We start from the raw sequence: 21,197 nt of genomic DNA on the forward strand, positions 1-21,197 counted from the left end.
CACACACACACAGCTAAACATCTTGGTACACACACACACACAGCTAAACATCTTGGTACACACACACAGCTAAATATCTTGGTCCACACACACAGCTAAATATCTTGGTCCACACACACACACAGCTAAACATCTTGGTCCACACACACACACAGCTAAACATCTTGGTCCACACACACACACAGCTAAACATCTTGGTACACACACACACACAGCTAAACATCTTGGTACACACACACAGCTAAATATCTTGGTCCACACACACAGCTAAATATCTTGGTCCACACACACACACAGCTAAACATCTTGGTCCACACACACACACAGCTAAACATCTTGGTACACACACACACACACACAGCTAAACATCTTGGTACACACACACACACACAGCTAAACATCTTGGTACACACACACACACACACAGCTAAACATCTTGGTACACACACACACACACACAGCTAAACATCTTGGTCCACACACACACACACAGCTAAACATCTTGGTCCACACACACACACACACACAGCTAAACATCTTGGTACACACACACACACACACACAGCTAAACATCTTGGTCCACACACACACACACAGCTAAACATCTTGGTACACACACACACACACACACACACACAGCTAAACATCTTGGTCCACACACACACACACACACCCAAACATCTTGGTACACACACACACACACACACACAGCTAAACATCTTGGTCCACACACACACACACACACAGCTAAACATCTTGGTCCACACACACACACACAGCTAAACATCTTGGTACACACACACACACACACACACACACACACACACACACACACACAGCTAAACACCAGGTTTGTGGGCGTACACCTGGTGATCAACTTCCTGTCACAACCCCACCATGAGGGAAGCGCCCGCGGCGGCGTGGAGTGACCAGACGTCCCCCCCCCCTCCTGAGCCATGTTTACGTCCACGTTGCCCCCCCCCCGTCCCGGACCCCAGTGGTTCTGCTCCCAAGGCTTGGGTTCTGGATGATGACCTACCGTAGTGGCGGTGCTGACCCGGATGGCGGTGGTGGCTGTGGGGGTGGCGGGTCGCTGGGTGATATTGGCCACCGTCTGACCCTGCTGTAGCTTGGCCTGAGCCTGGGCCAGAACCTGCTGTGGGACCATGATCAGCTGGCCCGTCTCAGTCCGGACCAGAACCATACCTGAGGGAAACAGCCGAGTGTCAGTTTCCTGCGAGCAGACGAACAACACCTGCTTTGATCACCCACTCCCGGTTCTGGTAAATATTCCAACAGAAATGTCAGATTTGCAAATGAAGCGGGAACGCCTCCAGAACCCTGAACGGATCAAATGGATCCGACCCTCAGCTGATTCCTGAAAGCGGGTTTGGACTACTGCTTCAGAACCTGCCTCTTCAGGAACACATGGAGGCAGAGCCCGCGGAGTTTACCTGGTTGCCATGGTGACCCGCTGTCTCTGGGATGCTTTCACAGCGTGCGCTTTGCTAACAGTTGAGCTATCAAACCTTTATGTGAACGCGGTACCGGTTCTGGCTCCCCTGGCCAAATACAGCCGTCGGCACCGGGTCACGGAGGGGGTCCGTCTCACCTGGAGGAATGGTGAAGCCCGACGGGAGCTGGATGGTGGTCTGCTGCTGAGGCCGCACCGCCAGCTGGGGCTGGGGGGCGGCCACCCTGGGCGAGCTGGCCACCAGCCCGGGGCGCTGCTGCTGCACCGAGGTGGCCACCACGGGGGAGCCCGGGGGCCGGACCACGGCCACCGGGGGCTGCTGGGCCACGCCGTTCACAGCAGGCTTGGTGTCCACCTGAGGCTGGCCCACGGGGGGCTGCTCGGCCGCGGGCGGAGGGGTGTTGGTCAGGATGACCGAGCCCCCAGGGGGCGGCTGGCTGGGCAGCAACATCTTGGGGTGCAGGCTGGGGTTGGTCTGAGCGGCGGGGGCTGAGGGGGAGGCTGAGCACTGCGCCACCAGCTGGGCGCCCTTGGGGTCCACACCATTCTGGGCGACGCTCGTGACCGGGCTCGGGTGTCTCTGCAGAGTACCAGACGTCACCTGGGACTGAGGTACCGGGAAAGTGGGCTGTGAAGCCATGGACACGATGATGGTGGAGCCGCCTGCACTGACAGTGCTGATCACCGTGTTGGCCCCGGCTGCTGGGGGGGCAGGAGCCGAGTTCCCCAACTTCACACCTCCTGGACCGCCGTTTAAACTTTGGAGTCCGGGAGAAGCGGTCCGTGTCGAGTCCCCGACGGGGACGATTGTGGTGCTGGGAGCCGCGCTCGGACCCAGGACGGCAGCCCGATGGAAGCTAGCCGCCGACGGAGTGTTCAAAGTTACGGGTCCCGGCGCGGTGGGAGCAGCGGGAGGCGCCGCAACTGTTGGGAGACTCGCGGCGGCGGTCGGCGCGGCCCCCGGAGCGACGGTGGAGGTAGACGAAGGGAGAGTTTTCCCGGGGAGCGACTCATCGGCGCCGGGTTTCTGGTTTAACCCCGCTTTTGGATGCCCTTGTTGCGGCTGCTCCAGAGACCCCACTTGATCGCGCACTTTCCCTGAGAACTGGCTGCCAGCGGCCGGAGCTCCCTCCCTTTTCTCCTCGGAATATGGTGCAGCGGGAGCCTTTCGGTCGCCGAGTTGGGATTCCAGAGAGCCAACTAGGTCGCTAACTGCTTTCTCATCCACCTCATTGAAGAGCATGTCCTCCAGTGGGTCGGAGGCTCCCGCCATCTTTGATGTTGGACCGTTGTGCAAATCGTATTTTAGAATGTACGCATGCGCGGAGGCTCGCTGCGCTTTCTGAGCACAGAAATAGAGCCGATAGAGAGACCCGGCGCGACGCCGCGATCCGTTCCGTGGTCTCATTAGTTCAAGAAACTAAACTTTTCCAGAAACAAACATGGGATCAGTTCGATCTGATTAAAGAATTATACGTGTGTGTGTGTATAAGAGTGGAGAAATTCACATAAGCAGCTTAATTCTCCACATATTGTGAGTTATACCAAAAAATAATACCTAATTAATTGGAATAGCTTCAATGAGCCTCTGAATACTGTCCGAGTATCGGAGGGATTGTTTCAGTGACAGGATCCCAGCTTCAGGCAGCAGATCGCTGAGTTGTCTTGGTTTAATGAAGATTGTTTCACTTAAAAACGAGCTGCTCGTCACATTGTGACGATCTACAAGGTTGCTTTGATCTTCACCAACGATCTTTGAAAATCAAAGGTGAGAGTCCCTCTGGAATCCGGAACATCAGAACATTATTAATAGAACTTATTTTGCAAACATACTAACGATGCCAACTGTCAGCATGGAAATAAAAAGATGAGTAAAAAAACACTGTAAAAACTACAAATAATGAGTGGGCGGTTGTTAGCCTGAAAGTATCTTCTCCAGGAGCCTCTCTGGCACTTTCGACCACAGGTAAATCCCGCTTTCAGCTACAGAACCGAAGGAAACGCAGCACGTGGCTGATTAAAGGTGTGATGTGGGTCTCAAAACACACCGCTTGAGTCGAGTTCCGCGTGTTTTCAGCACAACCGTGGGGCGTCTTGATTCTACCTGCTACAGATCTGGATCGCGCTGCCCGACGAAACCCCGCGATATTTCCGCTTCCCGCGAGCCTCCGCGCGCAGACGTGCGATGGAGGATGAGGGAGCCATGTTGTAGTGGAGCCGCGCGACCTGCTGCAGCCCCTCGCGCTCACAAACCCGCCGGAGGATCACGATTACTGTAGCGGATCATTTGGGAGAGTCGCCCGCTGTTGCTGTTGCCCCGCCCGCCGGGTTCAGGAGGCACCATGAGCGGTGGAACGCCTTATCTCGGGAGCAAAATCAGCCTAATTTCGAAGGCCGAAATTCGCTACGAAGGAATCCTCTACACGATTGACACCGAGAACTCAACCGTCGCACTTGCTAAAGGTAAGTCAGCTAGGCGGCTAATGCTAGCGCTCATGAGCACGTAGCCCTAATATTACCACTGCGTGCACGTTCAGTGACCTCTGTTAACAATTTCTAGCGAACTAACGAACGCTCGTGAAATTAAGAGTTGACATCGAGTGTATGTATGCGGGAAATGGGGCTAAAATGGGGATAAACACGTTTGCAGACAATTAGCATTAGCTTAGATTCACCCATTTAAAAGTCAATGCTAGGCTGTTGCATCGTTGCTATTGCCGACGTATCATTTCGCTAGCTTGCGAAAATGATTGAAAACAGTCAGAAGTAGCGTAACTTCAGCCCGCCAAATAAATAACCATTAGAACCAAAAGAGAGTTATTTTCCTGACAATTTACCATGCTAGTCCTGTTGGTGTTGTGTGTTTGCAACATGAGTCAGCTTTCCAACTTGTGTGCTAACGTTAGCATAATGGATAGCAGCACGAAAGTAACGACCCCAGCGACCACGTTGTGGTTTTCTTTTTAAATTGCAAACGTCCAAATGTGGACGCAACCTTCACCGACATATAAAGTTTCATTCAATAGTAAAGCGACTCTATCGTCGCGCAGACTGACGTCACTGAGCGCGCGCTCGCCTCACCTGCTCATCACTCGGAGGTGATGTGCGGTGAAACGCCTGTTTTAAACTGCTCAACTGTTATATCCTCAGAGTGCAGATGAACCTAAAGTATGAAGGCACAAACTTCAGTCTTGCTAACTGGGATCTGTCCTCCCTGCTCAGTCCGGTCCTTTGGGACAGAGGACCGTCCCACCGACAGACCCATCCTACCTCGAGATGACATCTTTGAGTACATCATCTTCAGAGGCAGCGACATCAAGGATCTGACTGTGTGTGAACCCCCCAAACCAACATGCTCTTTCCCTCAGGACCCTGCCATCGTCCAGGTACGTCTCCGCCCCACCGTTGAGTGTTCCTTTGTACCTAGCGAGCTGGAACTCACCTCATTTCCCCCCCAGTCGTCCATGGGCACTGGCTCCTCCTCTTCTGCCGCCACTTCCACCCAGTTCCAATCTGGCGGTTCCTACGGCCTTTTCAACCGTGCTCCAGTTCCTCCTTACAACCAGTTTGGCTCCAGTCCTCTGGTTTCCCCCCAGTTCGGGGCCGTTGGCGTTGGTGAGTAGCCACACCCACCTCACTGATGTTGAGTCCCACCCCTATGTAAGGCGGCCGCGGGGGCGGCGCCTGGCGCTGCATGATCTCCAAGGGTTCAGGTCTGTGTGGCTCTGGTACCATGTCAATCATGCCACAGAAACCAGGGGAGGGACCGACTGACGGCATCACGAAGCCTTTCCGGTCCCCCCCACATGTCAGAATCAGAAACATGCACGTCCACTCACGACTGCAGGTTACAGCTAACGGCCTGTAAAATGTGGACCGAGCTTTGACCCACTCAGAAAGGACGGTTCTGGTTCTGTGTCTTCACGGACAGTCTGTTGCCCCTGTTCTCCACACAGGACGGTCAGTGCCCTCCTCCATGAGCGACACGTGCGCTGTCTCAGCCCAGCCTCAGAGCAGCGCTCTTGGTTCTGACCCGCGGGCTATTGGAACCAAAGGTAAAAGCCTGCCGGGCTGCGTTCAAAGAGAACCCGGTTCTGTGTGCCCCCACCACAGCAGGTGACCTCGGTCACACCCCTGCATGCACTGAAGAAGCTAACGAGGAGAGTCGGGCCAGCACTGCCCCAGGGTCCAGCACTGCCCCAGGGTCCAGCACTGCCCCAAGGTCCAGCACTGCCCCAGGGTCCAGCACTGCCCCAAGGTCCAGAACTTCAGAAGATATCTGGAACGTCCCCAGGGGTGGGGGGCAGCTGTGCTTTAGACAGGGTTCTGTTAGCATTAGCCGCTACATCAGCCAGCATGTTTGGGTGCTGCTCTGGCCCCTCTGTGCACGTTGAGTGTGCACCGTCCTCCCTCAGGGGGCCTCGTGTTTCCCACCAGCCTGGCAGGTTCTTTGCCTCCTCATTTCTGTTGGAGCCCGTCCATTTGACTCTTCTGTGGCGTCTCTAACCCCGACTTCTGTCCGCTTCCTCCCTCCAGCTCGCAGCAGCCCCAGCCTGGAGGCTTTGCGGAAGAGCCCCACCCTGGACCAGGCCAACCAAACTGCCCCGTCAGTACCAACTGCCACCGCTCCCGCCCCTGGCCTGGGTCGCAGAAGTCCCGCCCATGGTCGAGCAGCTCCCTCCACCTCCAGCCAGAGCATCCAGAAGCCTCATCACCTGGAAGAGGTGGACTCCCGGAGGGGTGAGAGTCTCAGGGGAGGCCAGGGGATGGAGGGGGCGTCCGCTCCAAGGCTCGCTCACTCAGTCTTTAGCCACCCAGGTGAGCCCCCGTCTGCTCTCTGCTGCTCTGAGGTCTGAACATTTCTGGGCTTGTAGTCAGGAGGACGCTGTGGAAGCCGACGAGGGCACTTTGATGGACTCTCGGTCCGCTCCCAGTGTCCTGGCCTTTGAGTCGTGGTTCCAGTGGGTCACAGGAGTGTTTTTTCTTCAGTGCTGCCACTGTTTTAAAGCCTCTGCTGTTCCAGGCACCAAAGCCCCCAAAGCAGACTGTGAGCTGGCAGGAGGTGAAGGCAGGGACGCCAGGAAAGGCTCCACAGGTTAACGCCTCCCTACCATCCAGACTCTGCATGCCCACCCGCCCTCATGATTTCTGGTTCTTTTTGCTAGTCAACATGCAAATTGACACGCAGCTCATGTCGATGGCGGCGGAGGTTTGATGAGCGCTGCTGAACGATGCTTCCAGGGATGGACGACATGTCCTCCGTGAATGTGACGTGCTTTCTGTCACGCCTGACCCTCGTGCCATCGTGGGCGTGTGCTGTGGTTGCTGCCTCATCTGTGACTCCACCATCTGTTGGGTGTCTGGATTTCTCTGGAGACCTTTGAGTCCTGACAGTTGTGCCCTGTGTTAGCAGCTGCCGGTGCCCCCGCCAACAGACGTGGGCGTGGAGGAGGACACCGTGGCCGAGGTCGCTTCAACGTTCGGCGGGATGGACCCGTGAAATTTGAGAAAGACTTTGATTTCGAGAGCGCCAACGCCCAGTTCAACAAGGAGGAGATTGACCGCGAGTTCCAGGACAAGCTGAAACTAAAAGGTGCTTCTGCTCCTCCCCAACGGCCGCCCCACCTGTGGAGCTGTTCAGGTGGCACCGGTGTGACCTTGCTCTCCCCTCGGCACCGCTGTGACCTTGCTCTCCCCTCAGATAAAAAGACGGAGAAGCCCGAGAAAGCTGTGAACGGAGAGGACAAAGGTGACTCTGGGGTGGAGACCCAGAACAGCGAGGGCAACGCCGACGAGGAGTGCGACCCTCTGGGCCCCAACTGCTACTACGACAAGTCCAAGTCGTTCTTCGACAACATCTCCTGCGATGACACCAGGTGTGGTCTCTGCCCCCCTCACAGCTGCCCACGCTGGTGCCCACGGCCAATTTATCCCTTTTCTCTCTTCCAGGAAAGCAGCTGATAAATCTGGAGGCTCCGGCTTCCCTCGGTCAGTCTCCCTCGATCACATGACACGTGACACGTGACACGTGAAGCTCAATGAATGTGAAGGTGGTTTCTTCTGGACGTTGCTGTCAGATGATTCAGGACGCTGCTCCTCTCCTCCTGCAGGGAGCGGAGGCAGACCTGGGCGGAGGAGCGGAGGATGAACGCCGAGACCTTCGGCATCCCTCTTCGCCAGGGCCGCGGGCGTGGAGGCTACCGCGGGCGTGGGGGCATGGGCTTCCGTGGTGGGCGTGGCCGTTCAGCTGGTCGAGGGTCCTTCGGGCCTCCGCAGGCAGGCGGCGGCGGTTTCAGGGGAGGATACAGAGGAGGAAAACAGGCCGGCCGGGAGTTCGCTGACTTATCGGCTTACAGGGTAAAACGTTGGGCAGGAAAGATGAGATGAGCCTGAGAACAGATTCAGCATTTCACTCTGTTTTCTTCCAGAAGGACAACAAAGTGTCGGCGTAGTCGGGAGCAAGACTGTACAGACGGGACTTGTTCACACTTCAAGCAGAAACACGGATCAAGTTGCTATTTTGTGGCTAAAATAATGAAGATTGTCAACTGGTTGTATATTTGTCACCAGCACTGGGTCGACTCCTCGACACAGCGGAGCGACGGGATGAAGAGCTGCAGATGTTCCGCTCCAGATGGGCTCCTCTGTGTTCCATGAATGATCTCCCTTCTCCTCCACCTCCGTTTGAGATTTCCTTAGTTGTGGAGAGCCGTGCACCCCCACGTGGAGCTCTCTGATATAGCTTTATTTAGGGTGTCTGTTGGGTTGCTGCTGCGGCCCGGCGCCGGCACCGACCCGCTCCCTCCGCTCACTCGCCTCTTTCTATCACCACTTTTCTACTGTAACCAGACGCTTCCTGCTGTTAGCTGCTGTCCCGTCTCCTCAGAACGTCTCACTTTACTTTCCTGTTGCTCTTTTCTTTCTTAACTGTAGCAGAGGGTTTTTCTTCCACTACTTGTGACATGTTGGCGTTAGCGTAGCAAGCTGGTGGTCGGCGTGCACCCAGGCATCGGCTTCGTGGTCATTTTACTCCTCTTCTTGGGTAGTTTGGTGGGGGACAGACTTGGTTCATAGGTCACATTTCTTTTGTGTTTCCCCACTTTGTCCTTCAAGAGAAACTGGCACTTTACGGATGCTGCGGTTTAATCATGTCATCGATGCGCCCGAAACGCCCCAAAATGCTAAAGGGAGTGAAACGTGCACATTTACATTTCACTCAAACGTGTGTGTTTGGAAAAGCAGCTGGCCCTGAATCCTAATATCCTCTCTCCATCAGAAGGGACCTGAGCTGTGGAGCTGACCTGGTTAACCAGGACTAGTTTTAAACAATCGGCAGAAAACGCAGCACATTCATAATCTGGGTGGAACCTTTGGCGTCTCCCTGCCCTTCAGACGTTCATCAGTGTTTAACGAAGCCTTTTGTGAGCTGCTTTCACACTAATCTGTCCACACACACACACACACACACACACACACAAGAAATTCTCACCACGTTTCCGGCTCAGTAGAGGAAGTGATGTCAGGAACAGCGTTCCCATTAAGGAGCCAGCGTGTAGCAGCGTAGTGTTCTGAACCGTTAGACGGTCTGTCCATCAGACCCCCCCCCCCCTTGTCCTGGTTCTGAACCGTTAGACGGTCTGTCCATCAGACCCCCCCACACACACACGCACACACACACACACACACACACACTGGTTAGCAGTGGTGATGGGTTTGAGGATGTTTTAGACACCCCAGGAAAAGCTTAAATTTCAACGACCAGATTTCTGTTGTCCTGATTCTGCAAAATTTGGAGCCCAAAGTTAAAACTGTGGGACTGTGTCAGCCTGTCATTAGCCTGTCATGCAAACCCGAACCCTTTAATGTCCTTAATCGTGCTCAGGAAATCCAGAAAAGTCTTTTCTCTTTTTCCTCCCTGTGATCTGCCTTAATGCTGTAGGTTAGCCACTAGCATCGCCGCACTGGGACCCTTTGTACTGCACATGGTGGCTGCATTAAGGCACAAGCAGCTGTTGGATCCATGCCAGAGCCCGTTATCAAGCCTTTAGATATGAAACCATCCTGTTTCGGACACTGGGCTTCACATTTGAAACAAGATTAGAGAACTGGCTTTAAAAGTGAAGTTACGCTTTGATTGCTTTGCTTCTGTTGATGTTTGCATTCTGTCAGAGCTTCAGACCTGTTGATGTTCCTCAGCTAATTTGGTGATTTGGTTTTATCAAAGAAATTTCAGGGTGGGAATGATACTATAGTGGTGGTTCTTGATTCTGAAGGTGTGACGACGGCATTAATATGTATTAAAAATCCCAAGTTGTCAAATCCGATGTCACAAATTCTTGTTCTTGGTTCTCAGTGTGACCAGATTTTTAATTGACACAAAGTGCACAAATGAAGCAACAATAAATGAGGATGGAGACCAGCCCATCAGTTGCTGTCGGGGTCCAGTCTGAGTCGAGAACACCTGTGGAGGGAGCCCCAAACGGGGGTCGGGGACCGAGTTGGGCGGAAGGCCTGCATGGTGTCCTGTGGGCCTGAGAAGACTGGAGCTTTTAAGAGCAAATCAATAAACTTGTTCATTTATCTGTTGTCTACTCTGTTTTATAGAAACTGAGATTCCACTTTCTGATCTGATTATATGGTGTGATTTCAATGTTATATTGTTTAAGGTGTACATTCTATATTTATATGTATTCACATTATAATGTATTTATCTCAAAGTTCTGTAATCCAAAGCCACAGGACGGAATATTCACGTATTTATTCACGTGTATGCATCGGCATATGCTGCTTACGTAACCGCCCTCCATGTTTTTGGCCCTCGTTGTTTTCCGTACATCGCATCGCGTGCACTGTCACCGTGGGCGTGGTCTCGACGGGCGTGGTTTACTCCTCGACAGCCATTGGTTGGGTCCTTCACAGCCCCTCCCTCCCTCCTCCTGTCTCTATATGACCCAACATCAGACGGAGGCCAGTCGAGCACCGCGCTGCTGCCGGACCAGAACTCCCCGGAACCACCACCATCATGGCGCTGAGTAACGACCCCGAATACAGGAAGCTGCAGCAGTGGTACAAAGCCAACGCCGGCAGCCTCAACATGAGGGATATGTTCGCCGCCGAACAGGACAGGTTCAGCAGATTCAGGTGGGAGGAGACGCTCTTTACATCCGTGTGACAGCGGCCATGAGGCGGATGGTGGTGGTGGGGGGGACGGGAGGTGGGCGTGATGCTCCCCGAGTTCACGCTCGTGTGTTTAGACAGCCACGCTTCATAAAGTACAGCAGTGGTACTGTCGGTAATCAACTTAATCAGGTTTAGCCCCCGCGTCCCTCCGCCACCAACGATTTCCTACGGTGAAGTTCCAAGGTCATGGTTTCATAACCCGACTTCTCCCTTTGCGTTTCCTGTTGGGACACCTTCTGGTCGTGCATCGGAGGACACGCGTCGACATGTCGGACGAACTCTTGCACACTTTTGAATAAAGTGTTTCACACAAGCGACAGCTGACACGAGCTAGGGTGCTGACGTCGCGGCCTCCATTATCGGACAGAGTTTGTTGCTAATGCTAATCCGTGTAACAGGTTAGCGTTTTAGAGCGTCCAGGATTTCAACCTAAACTCGCACATTTGTCATGTCTGTAGATCGCGCGTGCTTATATGCTACAAATGCTGTAAAACTACCGTAAATGCTCCCTGACTATTATATACGTATATACATATGAATGTATGAATCCGTTTTCCGGTCTATTGAGCCCCGCAGAGGAGGAAAACCTGTTGACCGCTGCTCTGCGGCCAGAAATGAGCAGCTTCCCCCTCTGTGGTCACGTTTGAGCGGAGATACTGTGGAGGGTTGAATCGGCAGCATCCCGCTGGTCCTGCGGCTCCGGGTCGGAAGCTGCATGTGTACGTGCTGCCCGACACATCCACCCCCCCCCACCCCCCACCCCCGGCGGGCTGCGATCAGCAGGGAAGCGGGCAAGTGGGGCTGGACACCAGGCTCCTGCTGTATTAGTTGCGCTCACCATGACCGGGTGGTTGTTAGCGGGTCAGTGTTGCACGATGGTCTGGAGATGACTGATGTGAACATGCTGCTGCTGGATCCAGGTTTACGGAGCCGCTTCATGAAGCTGAAACGATTCGTCTGGTTCTGAATGAACGTTTTGTCCCTCTTGTCTCTGCACAGCACGACTCTGCAGACGGAGGAAGGAGACATCCTCCTGGACTTCTCCAAGAATCTCATCAACCAGGAAGTGCTGGACATGCTGCTGCTTTTGGTATCTCTCACACACACACACACACACACACACACACAGAGGTGCTCCAGGTCCAACCTGTTGGGCTCAGGGAGTCTGTTCAATGTTGAACTAAGCTTTGTTTGAGTGTTAGTCCAGAAAGCCACATTCTTCTCAGGTGCTCTTGAGCAATGTGGCGCCATGTTGGCCCGTTCTCCTGCCTCTGGTCCCGTTGGGTCTCATTCCACCACTGGTGGCTGATAAATTCTAACCTGGAACATTTCAACATTCTGCTCTGAAAGCCGGAGGTGTGAAATCCTGCTTTGTTCTGCAGAGCTGTGTTGGCCAACAGCTGTTTGCAGACGGGCGTGTGTGCACGTCTGGGTTAGGGTTCGAGGGTGTGGGGCTCAAATAGAAGTAACCTAAAGGGGTGATGTTCCAGGCCCGCTCGAGGGGGGTGGAGGAGGCTCGCCAGAAGATGTTCTCTGGAGAGAAGATCAACTTCACAGAGGTAACGACAACACGTCTGTGGTGCGTCGGTGATGCTGCATGTTCAGAGAATATTCCTCATGTTTATTCTGGTGCGTGCGTGTGTACGTGCGTGCGTACGTGCGTGGTTTCAGGGCCGTGCTGTGCTCCACGTTGCCCTGAGGAATCGTTCCAACGAGCCCATCTGCGTGGACGGGACCGACGTGATGCCTGAGGTGAACCGCGTGCTGGAGAAGATGAAGACCTTCTGCCACGTACGTACACGCAGCCGCCGTCACGTCCGCCGTCGCCACAGAGACGAACGCGTCTGAGGCTCCTCCCCCTTCACAGAGGGTGCGGAGCGGCGAGTGGAAGGGCTTCAGTGGGAAGAGCATCACCGACGTGGTCAACATCGGGATCGGCGGCTCCGACCTGGTGAGCCACGGCCTTCGTCTCCCCCGGTGGCGTGGGGCGCCCCGTGATGGCTGACGGTATCGTGTTGCCTTCAGGGTCCTCTGATGGTGACGGAGGCTCTGAAGCCGTACTCCGCAGGGGGCCCGAATGTTTGGTTTGTCTCCAACATCGATGGCACCCACATGGCCAAGACTCTGGCCAAGCTGGACGCAGAGACCACGCTGTTCATCATTGCTTCTAAGGTGTGTTCTCACACACACACGCGCACACACACACACACACACTCACTCACACACACTCGCACTCCTCCTCCTCCTGATGACGCCGGCTTGACTCCTTTTGTCTTCAACCTTTTCTCAGACGTTCACCACCCAGGAGACCATCACCAACGCCGAGTCAGCCAAAGACTGGTTCCTCCAGACCGCCTCTGACGTGAGTCCCTCGCTCTGGTCAGAGGGATCCGCTCTGGTCAGAGGGATCCGCTCTGGTCAGAGGGATCCGCTCTGGTCAGCTGATGGATCACGCCACACGTCTCCTCACGTTCTCCTCTCGTTGCAGAAATCCGCTGTGGCCAAGCATTTTGTGGCTCTGTCCACCAACTCGGTAAATCTTGTTGCTCTGCAGCTGATGGACGCTGTTTCTGTCCAGTGACACACACGCACTTGCCCGCACACACGTGACCAGCAGATGGCGCTGTTGTGGAGGCATCTTAGCGCTGTTCATTACGATCTCTGGGCTTTTAAAGCTCATTCATTCACCAGTTTTGACTTTTCTCTCTGTTCCTCGCAGGCCAAAGTGAGGGATTTTGGCATTGACACGGAGAACATGTTTGAGTTCTGGGATGTAAGTTGTGGTCTTGTTGCTACGCCGATGCACACGCATGATGTCATGCATCAGAAATGACGCTTGGCAGCATGTCGAGTTGATTGGTCGTAATCTGAACAAACGTCCGAGCTGTTGCCGACTGCGCTCTGATTGGCTGACTGACTGTGATGTCATGTTTGCTCGTCCTCAGTGGGTCGGAGGTCGTTACTCGCTCTGGTCGGCCATCGGTCTGTCCATCGCTCTGCACGTAGGTATGTGTATCTTGAAGGTGGCTGACCTTTGACCTTATCTGACCTTTGACCCCGCCGCTCAGGCACTCGACCGACGAGTGATCCGTTCTAAATTAAAACGTTGCATTTTCTTCATTGTTCAGTATTGCTGTGCTAATATTGGCAAATCTTCATTTTGTGTTTTTAGGCTTCGAGCACTTTGAGCAGCTTCTGTCGGGAGCTCACTGGATGGTACGCTTTGCTCATGGGTTTATTGTTCGGGGTTGTGGGTGTGAAACCTGCTGACCTGGGCTCTGCTCTGCAGGACAAACACTTCCGCAGCGCTCCTCTGGAGAGCAACGTGCCCGTCCTGCTGGCCCTTCTGGGCGTCTGGTACATCAACTTCTTCCAGGCGGAGACCCAGGCTCTGCTGCCCTACGACCAGTACATGCACCGCTTCGCCGCGTACTTCCAGCAGGTCAGAGGCCCACGAGTCTTCACTGAGCTTCTTCAGATGGTTCCGAGTGCTAACAGCCCGTAACAGAGTTTTTTCTGTGGTCGTCAGGGCGACATGGAGTCCAACGGGAAGTACATCACCAAAGATGGCGTCCGTGTCCAGTACCACACCGGACCGATCGTGTGGGGCGAGCCTGGGACCAACGGCCAGCACGCCTTCTACCAGCTCATCCACCAAGGTGACGCCTCCCGCCTCCGGCCTGCTGTCCTGGGGAATTTAACCGGTCTGACCGCATTTCTCCACAGGAACTCGGATGATTCCTGCAGACTTCCTCATTCCTGCTCAGTCTCAGCATCCAATCAGAAACAATCTCCATCACAAGGTAATCGGGCGCCAGGGCCCCCGTTTCTCCCTCCTGCAGCAGAATGAACCACAGAAGTCTGTTTTAGATCCTGGTTGCAAACTTCCTGGCTCAGACTGAAGCTCTGATGAAAGGAAAGACCGCAGACGAGGCGCGTAAGGAGCTGGACGCCGCCGGCTTGAAGGCCGACGCCATTGAAAAGCTGCTGCCACACAAAGTAAATGCATCGCCCACTAACCCTAAATCAAATCTGGATTTGTTGCCCAGAGATTAGGGGACGCTGTTGTTGCTATAGTAACCAATGTCGGCACTTGGATTAGTTAGAAATGTGACGCAAGTTTCCATCTTGTGTTCAAAGGTCTTTGAAGGAAACAAGCCGAGCAACTCCATCGTTTTTAAGAAGCTCAGCCCGTTTACCCTGGGAGCTCTGATTGGTGAGTAGTGGTGCAGTACTGCGTGGGCACCGCCCGGGGGCGCTGTCGGGCCGCCTGAGCGGTCCTGCCCTGCAGTTCCCTCCTGCTCCTCCATATTTCAACCATCATTTAGGAATAAACTCAGCCAGGAGTTCTGACCCACAGGCTCCAGATTAACTGGTTTAATTCGATCAGCTCAGGTTAAAACGACTGAACGAGACATTAACTATTATTGTGCTACAGTTAACTTCATCTTTTATTCAAATATTTGATGATTGTCAAGCTGATTCACGTTGTTTTTGGTTTCCAGCCATGTACGAGCACAAGATCTTTGTGCAGGGGGTCATCTGGGACATCAACAGCTACGACCAGTGGGGGTGAGTGACCGCCACCCACCCTGGGGGGCCGCCACCCACCCTGGGGGGTGTCGGGCGATGACGCCCCGCTAACTTCCTGTTTCCTCCCGACAGCGTTGAACTGGGGAAGCAGTTGGCCAAGAAGATCGAGCCGGAGCTGCAGGACGACTCTGCCGTCAGCTCTCACGACTCCTCCACCAACGGACTCATCAACTTCCTGAAGAAGAACTTTGTGTGATCCCTCCTCGCCGACTGGCTCCTCCCACGTTCTGTCATTGGCTGGAATCTTGTGTCCTGTTTTCCGCACGAATGAGCATTTTGTCCACCGAAACCACGCGTGTTTGACTTGAACCTGTGTCAGCAGCTTCCGTCCGAGAGGACGCACATCCATGCAACAGTAACTGTAGACCACCATTTTCAAAATAAAAGTCCTGTTTGTCACCGACCTTTTGGCCCCTTTTTGAACGAATCCTATTTTAAAATTGAGTCACTTCTTCTTGCTCTGCTCGGCTCTGAGGCTCCGCCCACTTCCGTATGCGGCCCACGCCCCTTAAATGCAGCAGGTGAAGCTCATTTCGAACCCACGTGCATGATGGGAAATCTGATACCTGGAGAGACGTTGGCACAGGCGGGTCAGCGCGGAACCTCAGACTCAAATGTGAGGCGGTCACCTGGAGCAGCAGGTCGATAAATGACCACAGGAAGTCCAACGACCTTTGTGGTCATGTGATTAAACTGTCTTGGACTGGCGGCTGGTGATCCAGTTGATTTCCTGCTCATGGGTGCTGGCCGGCGCCCCAGAGCTGAAGCTTCTGTGGTCATGGCGTGTTCTCCCTGTTCCTGAAACACTCGAGACTGGCTGGTGTCACTTTGACCTGAAAGGGTTCTAGTTTTGTCTGCTGAGCAAACATGCAGATGTGAGAAACCCTAACCCTAACAGAAGAAGAAAAACTGGTGAGTCGGGAAACATTTTGCACTTTGAATATCTGATCATGAACCTGGGTGGAGCCCGATGTTCTGGTCGGCCTGAGGAACCGTTGCACAGGTTTGGTGAGATGCCTGAGAGGACGTGGACCAGGAGGGCAGCAGGTGAAGCAGCAGGTGAAGCAGCAGGTGAAGCAGCAGGTGAAGCACACTGGTCTGAAGATGGACGGCAGGATGGCGTTCCGCGGGGCTGCGTGGGCGCTCTTCGCCGCCACTCTGCTGTGGAAGCTCAAGCGCCGCTCCAGTCGTGGGTTCTGCGCCGCCGCCTTCGTGGCCTCGCTGCATTTTCTCCTTCCTCCGATTGTCCACGAGGTTCTTCTGCTCGTCTGCAGCTCCGTCCTGGTCGGGGTCGCCCACAGAGGATGTGAACTGCTGCCCGTGGAGAACAGAGCGGTGCTGGTGACAGGTGAGGCACGGCGCTGGTCACAGGTGAGGCACGGCCCACAGGTGAGGCACGGCCCAGAACGGTGCTGGTCACAGGTGAGGCACGGCCCACAGGTGAGGCACGGCCCAGAGCAGCGCTGGTCACAGGTGAGGCACGGCCCACAGGTGAGGCACGGCCCAGAACGGCGCTGGTCACAGGTGAGGCACGGCCCAGAGCGGTGCTGGTGACAGGTGAGGCACGGCCCAGAGCGGTGCTGGTCACAGGTGAGGCACGGCCCACAGGTGAGGCACGGCCCAGAGCGGTGCTGGTGACAGGTGAGGCACGGCCCAGAGCGGCGCTGGTCACAGGTGAGGCACGGCCCACAGGTGAGGCACGGCGCTGGTCACAGGTGAGGCACGGCCCACAGGTGAGGCACGGCGCTGGTCACAGGTGAGGCACGGCCCACAGGTGAGGCACGGCCCACAGGTGAGGCACGGCCCACAGGTGAGGCACGGCCCAGAACGGTGCTGGTCACAGGTGAGGCACGGCCCACAGGTGAGGCACGGCCCACAGGTGAGGCACGGCCCACAGGTGAGGCACGGCCCAGAGCGGTGCTGGTGACAGGTGAGGCACGGCCCAGAGCGGCGCTGGTCACAGGTGAGGCACGGCGCTGGTCACAGGTGAGGCACGGCCCACAGGTGCAGCAGCACCAGGTCGGGCTGCTGTTTTGTGTAGGAAGGTTCTGAGCGTGTGCGTGCTGGTGGGGGCAGGTTCCAGGTCCAGTGTTCTCTGCTGAGTCACCTGTCTGCACCAAGGTTGTGATTCTGGCTTTGGGCACGAGCTGGCGAGGCGGCTCAGTCAGGTGGGGGTCCTGGTGTTCGCTGGTGTGCTGGATGCTCACGGAGCCGGAGCTCAGAGGCTCAGAGCAGGAACGTCTGAAAAGCTGCAGGTTTTGCAGCTCGACGTGACCGACGACAGGCAGATCGAGGCAGCCCACCGCTACATCTGCACGCAGGTGAACGACACAGGTGAGCCGGCCCTCGGAGGTGGCGCGGCCTCGGGGTGTCCCGGCCTCGGGGTGTCCCGCTCTGACCGGCCTGTCGCTGCAGGTCTGTGGGGGTTGGTCAACAACGCAGGGATCCTTCAGTGCCCCGTGGATGCCGAGATCCAGCCAATGAAAACATTGCTGGACTACCTGGACGTGAACTTCCTCGGAGCTGTGAAGATGTCTCAGGTGTTCCTCCCGCTGCTGAGGAGGTCCAGAGGACGCATCATCAACATGTCCAGCTTGGCAGGTCTGCAGATCCACAACATGGCCGCCTCTGCTGTCTAAAGCTGAAGCGTTCTTCCTCCTGCAGGGGCGGTTCCAGTGCCGCTGTTCGCTGCTTACGGAGCCTCCAAGGCAGCGTTGGCCATTTACTCAGAGGTGATGAGGCTGGAGCTGTCGGCCTGGGGAGTCCGAGTGTCCTTAGTCCAACCTTCAGGCTTCCGAACGAGTACGTTAGTTGGCTGCTGCCGTTGATGTCAAATTCTGCCATTGACTGAATGTGACTGACAGGGCCGGACGGGGACCCAATGTGGACTCGGATAAATCCAGGGTAGCGCCACGCAGCGGCAAAATAAAGCACAACATGGTTTGGCTGCAGAGCAGCAGCAGCAGAACCCCTCTAACCCTAACCCTCTAACCCTAACCCTCTAACCCTCTAACCCTAACTCTAACCCTCTAACCCTAACCCTCTAACCCTCTAACCCTAACTCTAACCCTAACCTCTAACTCTAACCCTCTAACCCTAACCCTCTAACCCTCTAACCCCTCTAACCCTAACCCTCTAACCCTAACTCTAACCCTCTAACCCTAACCCTCTAACCCTAACTCTAACCCTCTAACCCTAACCCTAACCCTCTAACCCTAACCCTCTAACCCTCTAACCCCTCTAACCCTAACCCTCTAACCCTAACTCTAACCCTCTAACCCTCTAACCCTAACCCTCTAACCCTAACTGTAACCCTCTAACCCTAACCCTCTAACCCTAACTCTAACCCTCTAACCCTAACCCTCTAACTCTAACCCTCTAACCCCCTAACCCTCTAACCCTAACCCTAACTCTAACCCTAACCCTCTAACCCTAACTCTAACCCTCTAACCCTAACTCTAACCCTAACCCTCTAACCCTAACTCTAACCCTAACCCTCTAACCCTAACTCTAACCCTAACCCTCTAACTCTAACCCTCTAACCCTAACTCTAACCCTCTAACCCTAACCCTAACCCTCTAACCCTAACTCTAACCCTCTAACCCTAACTCTAACCCTCTAACCCTAACCCTAACCCTAACCCTCTAACCCTAACCCTCTAACCCTCTAACCCCTCTAACCCTAACCCTCTAACCCTAACTCTAACCCTCTAACCCTCTAACCCTAACCCTCTAACCCTAACTGTAACCCTCTAACCCTAACCCTCTAACCCTAACTCTAACCCTCTAACCCTAACCCTCTAACCCTAACCCTCTAACCCTAACTCTAACCCTCTAACCCTAACCCTCTAACTCTAACCCTCTAACCCCCTAACCCTCTAACCCTAACTCTAACCCTCTAACCCTAACTCTAACCCTAACCCTCTAACTCTAACCCTCTAACCCTAACTCTAACCCTCTAACCCTAACTCTAACCCTCTAACCCTAACCCTCTAACCCTAACCCTCTAACCCCTCTAACCCTAACCCTCTAACCCTAACTCTAACCCTAACCCTCTAACCCTAACTCTAACCCTCTAACCCTCTAACCCTAACCCTCTAACCCTAACTGTAACCCTCTAACCCTAACCCTCTAACCCTAACTCTAACCCTCTAACCCTAACCCTCTAACCCTAACCCTCTAACCCTAACTGTAACCCTCTAACCCTAACTCTAACCCTAACCCTCTAACTCTAACCCTCTAACCCCCTAACCCTCTAACCCTAACCCTAACTCTAACCCTAACCCTCTAACCCTAACTCTAACCCTCTAACCCTAACTCTAACCCTAACCCTCTAACCCTAACTCTAACCCTAACCCTCTAACCCTAACTCTAACCCTAACCCTCTAACTCTAACCCTCTAACCCTAACTCTAACCCTCTAACCCTAACTCTAACCCTAACCCTCTAACCCTAACTCTAACCCTAACCCTCTAACCCTAACTCTAACCCTAACCCTCTAACCCTAACTCTAACCCTAACCCTCTAACTCTAACCCTCTAACCCTAACTCTAACCCTAACCCTAACCCTCTAACCCTAACCCTCTAACCCTAACTCTAACCCTCTAACCCTCTAACCCTAACTGTAACCCTCTAACCCTAACCCCCTAACCCTCTAACCCTAACCCTAGCCCTCTAACCCTAACCCTAACCCTCTAACCCTAACTCTAACCCTAACCCTAGCCCTCTAACCCTAACCCTCTAACCCTAACCCTAACTCTAACCCTCTAACCCTAACCCTCTAACCCTCTAACCCTAACCCTAACCCTAGCCCTCTAACCCTAACCCTCTAACCCTAACCCTCTAACCCTAACCCTAACCCTCTAACCCTAACCCTCTAACCCTAACTCTAACCCTGGACCCACCTGACCCGGCTGCTAACCTTCTCGCACAAACTGGACCTTTCCATCTTGTAGATTTGAGGCGTAATTCCCGGTTCTGGTTGGTGGAAATAAAGAGACTCCGCAGTCGTGACTGGAAACAGCCACCAGCTCAGCAGCCTGTTCACCAACGCCGTCTCTTCCCCTCAGATATTTTTGGGGCCAGCGATGACATCAGTCGCCACGGAGACCAGCTCCTCGCCACCGTCTCCTCTGAGGTCAGGGAGGATTACGGCCACGCCTACATCTCCTCCCTCCCCGGTGTCCTGATCCGAATGTCCCAGCAGTCGGCGGCAGATCTGTCCCCCGTGGTGGACGCCATGTATCACGCCCTGCTGTCGCGCCGCCCTGCGCCGCTGTACACCCCAGGACAGATGGCGTGGCTGCTGCCCTTCCTGCGCCGCTGCTGTCCCAGCGCCGTCTTTGACTCCATCACCATGAAACTCCTGAATTTAGCCGATCACCAGCCAGCAGGAATCCAGAGCTGAAGGCTCGTGGGAAGCGATCCGTTGAATCCTCATACGTGGAAACGGAACGTCTGAGCCGACACTTGTGATTACGTCTGCATCAAACCTGGCTAAAACTGCCCGTAGGGTTAGAGGGTTACAGTTAGGGGTTAGGGTTAGGGTTAGAGGATTAGGGGTTAGGGGTTAGGGTTACAGTTAGGGTTAGGGGTTAGGGTTAGAGGGTTAGAGGGTTACAGTTAGGGTTAGGGGTTAGGGTTAGAGGGTTAGGGTTAGAGGGTTAGAGTTAGGGTTAGAGTTAGGGGTTAGGGCTGATAATGGCTGACGTGGGTTAGGAGTGGGGTTAGGGTTAGAGGTTAGGGGTAGAGGGTTACAGTTAGGGTTAGAGTTAGGGGTTAGGGCTGATAATGGCTGACGTGGGTTAGGAGTAGAGTTAGGGGTTAGGGTTAGAGGTTAGGGGTTAGGGGTAGAGGGTTACAGTTAGGGTTAGAGTTAGGGGTTAGGGTTAGAGGTTAGGGGTTAGGGGTAGAGGGTTACAGTTAGGGGTTAGGGTTAGGGGTAGAGGGTTA

General features: G+C 54.5%; 4 protein-coding genes across 12 annotated transcripts in view; 3 read left to right on the forward strand and 1 right to left on the reverse strand.

Moving 5' to 3' along the window:
• The window catches only part of LOC105419859 (transcription initiation factor TFIID subunit 4-like), an 11,252-nt gene extending 8,489 nt beyond the window's left edge, over positions 1-2,763 (reverse strand). For all 3 annotated transcript variants that reach the window (XM_029841592.1, XM_029841591.1, XM_029841590.1), the window contains exons 1-2: positions 1,613-2,763; positions 1,040-1,206 (exon numbers count right to left, since the gene is read on the reverse strand). In XM_029841592.1, coding sequence (XP_029697452.1) covers positions 1,040-1,206; positions 1,613-2,747 — 1,302 coding nt within the window. In that variant the 5' untranslated portion in view covers positions 2,748-2,763. The remainder of the gene's footprint in view (positions 1-1,039; positions 1,207-1,612) is intronic.
• Positions 2,764-3,626: 863 nt separating this feature from the next.
• On the forward strand, positions 3,627-8,947 carry lsm14aa (LSM14A mRNA processing body assembly factor a). 6 transcript variants are annotated; one of them, XM_029841597.1, is made up of 10 exons: positions 3,627-3,937; positions 4,625-4,860; positions 4,933-5,089; positions 6,011-6,292; positions 6,498-6,569; positions 6,885-7,067; positions 7,176-7,350; positions 7,424-7,462; positions 7,585-7,831; positions 7,903-8,947. In XM_029841597.1, exons 2-10 carry the CDS (start codon positions 4,645-4,647, stop codon positions 7,924-7,926), a joined length of 1,395 nt encoding a protein of 464 aa, XP_029697457.1. In that variant the 5' UTR covers positions 3,627-3,937; positions 4,625-4,644; the 3' UTR covers positions 7,927-8,947. The 6 variants fall into 6 exon arrangements, with proteins under 6 accessions (XP_029697457.1, XP_029697456.1, XP_029697454.1 ...); XM_029841596.1 differs by having other exon boundaries at positions 3,628-3,937; positions 4,697-4,860; positions 7,906-8,947; XM_029841594.1 differs by having other exon boundaries at positions 3,629-3,937; positions 4,697-4,860.
• Positions 8,948-10,425: 1,478 nt separating this feature from the next.
• On the forward strand, positions 10,426-15,650 carry LOC101070622 (glucose-6-phosphate isomerase). The gene is made up of 18 exons (XM_003976449.3): positions 10,426-10,615; positions 11,654-11,744; positions 12,145-12,213; positions 12,326-12,445; positions 12,522-12,605; positions 12,680-12,826; positions 12,945-13,016; positions 13,143-13,187; positions 13,374-13,427; positions 13,600-13,660; positions 13,827-13,870; positions 13,944-14,096; positions 14,184-14,313; positions 14,381-14,457; positions 14,525-14,653; positions 14,795-14,870; positions 15,160-15,226; positions 15,320-15,650. Exons 1-18 carry the CDS (start codon positions 10,497-10,499, stop codon positions 15,441-15,443), a joined length of 1,662 nt encoding a protein of 553 aa, XP_003976498.1. The 5' UTR covers positions 10,426-10,496; the 3' UTR covers positions 15,444-15,650.
• Positions 15,651-15,779: 129 nt separating this feature from the next.
• On the forward strand, positions 15,780-20,790 carry hsd17b2 (hydroxysteroid (17-beta) dehydrogenase 2). Of its 2 annotated transcripts, XM_029841600.1 has the most exons (5): positions 15,780-16,595; positions 17,369-17,581; positions 17,663-17,848; positions 17,912-18,049; positions 20,315-20,790. In XM_029841600.1, exons 1-5 carry the CDS (start codon positions 16,352-16,354, stop codon positions 20,650-20,652), a joined length of 1,119 nt encoding a protein of 372 aa, XP_029697460.1. In that variant the 5' UTR covers positions 15,780-16,351; the 3' UTR covers positions 20,653-20,790. The 2 variants fall into 2 exon arrangements, with proteins under 2 accessions (XP_029697460.1, XP_029697459.1); XM_029841599.1 differs by having other exon boundaries at positions 17,369-17,848.
• Positions 20,791-21,197: the final 407 nt, after the last annotated feature.

Source organism: Takifugu rubripes, chromosome 9 (genome assembly GCF_901000725.2).
Source record: "Takifugu rubripes chromosome 9, fTakRub1.2, whole genome shotgun sequence".
In the NCBI taxonomy this organism is placed as follows: Eukaryota; Metazoa; Chordata; class Actinopteri; order Tetraodontiformes; family Tetraodontidae; genus Takifugu; species Takifugu rubripes.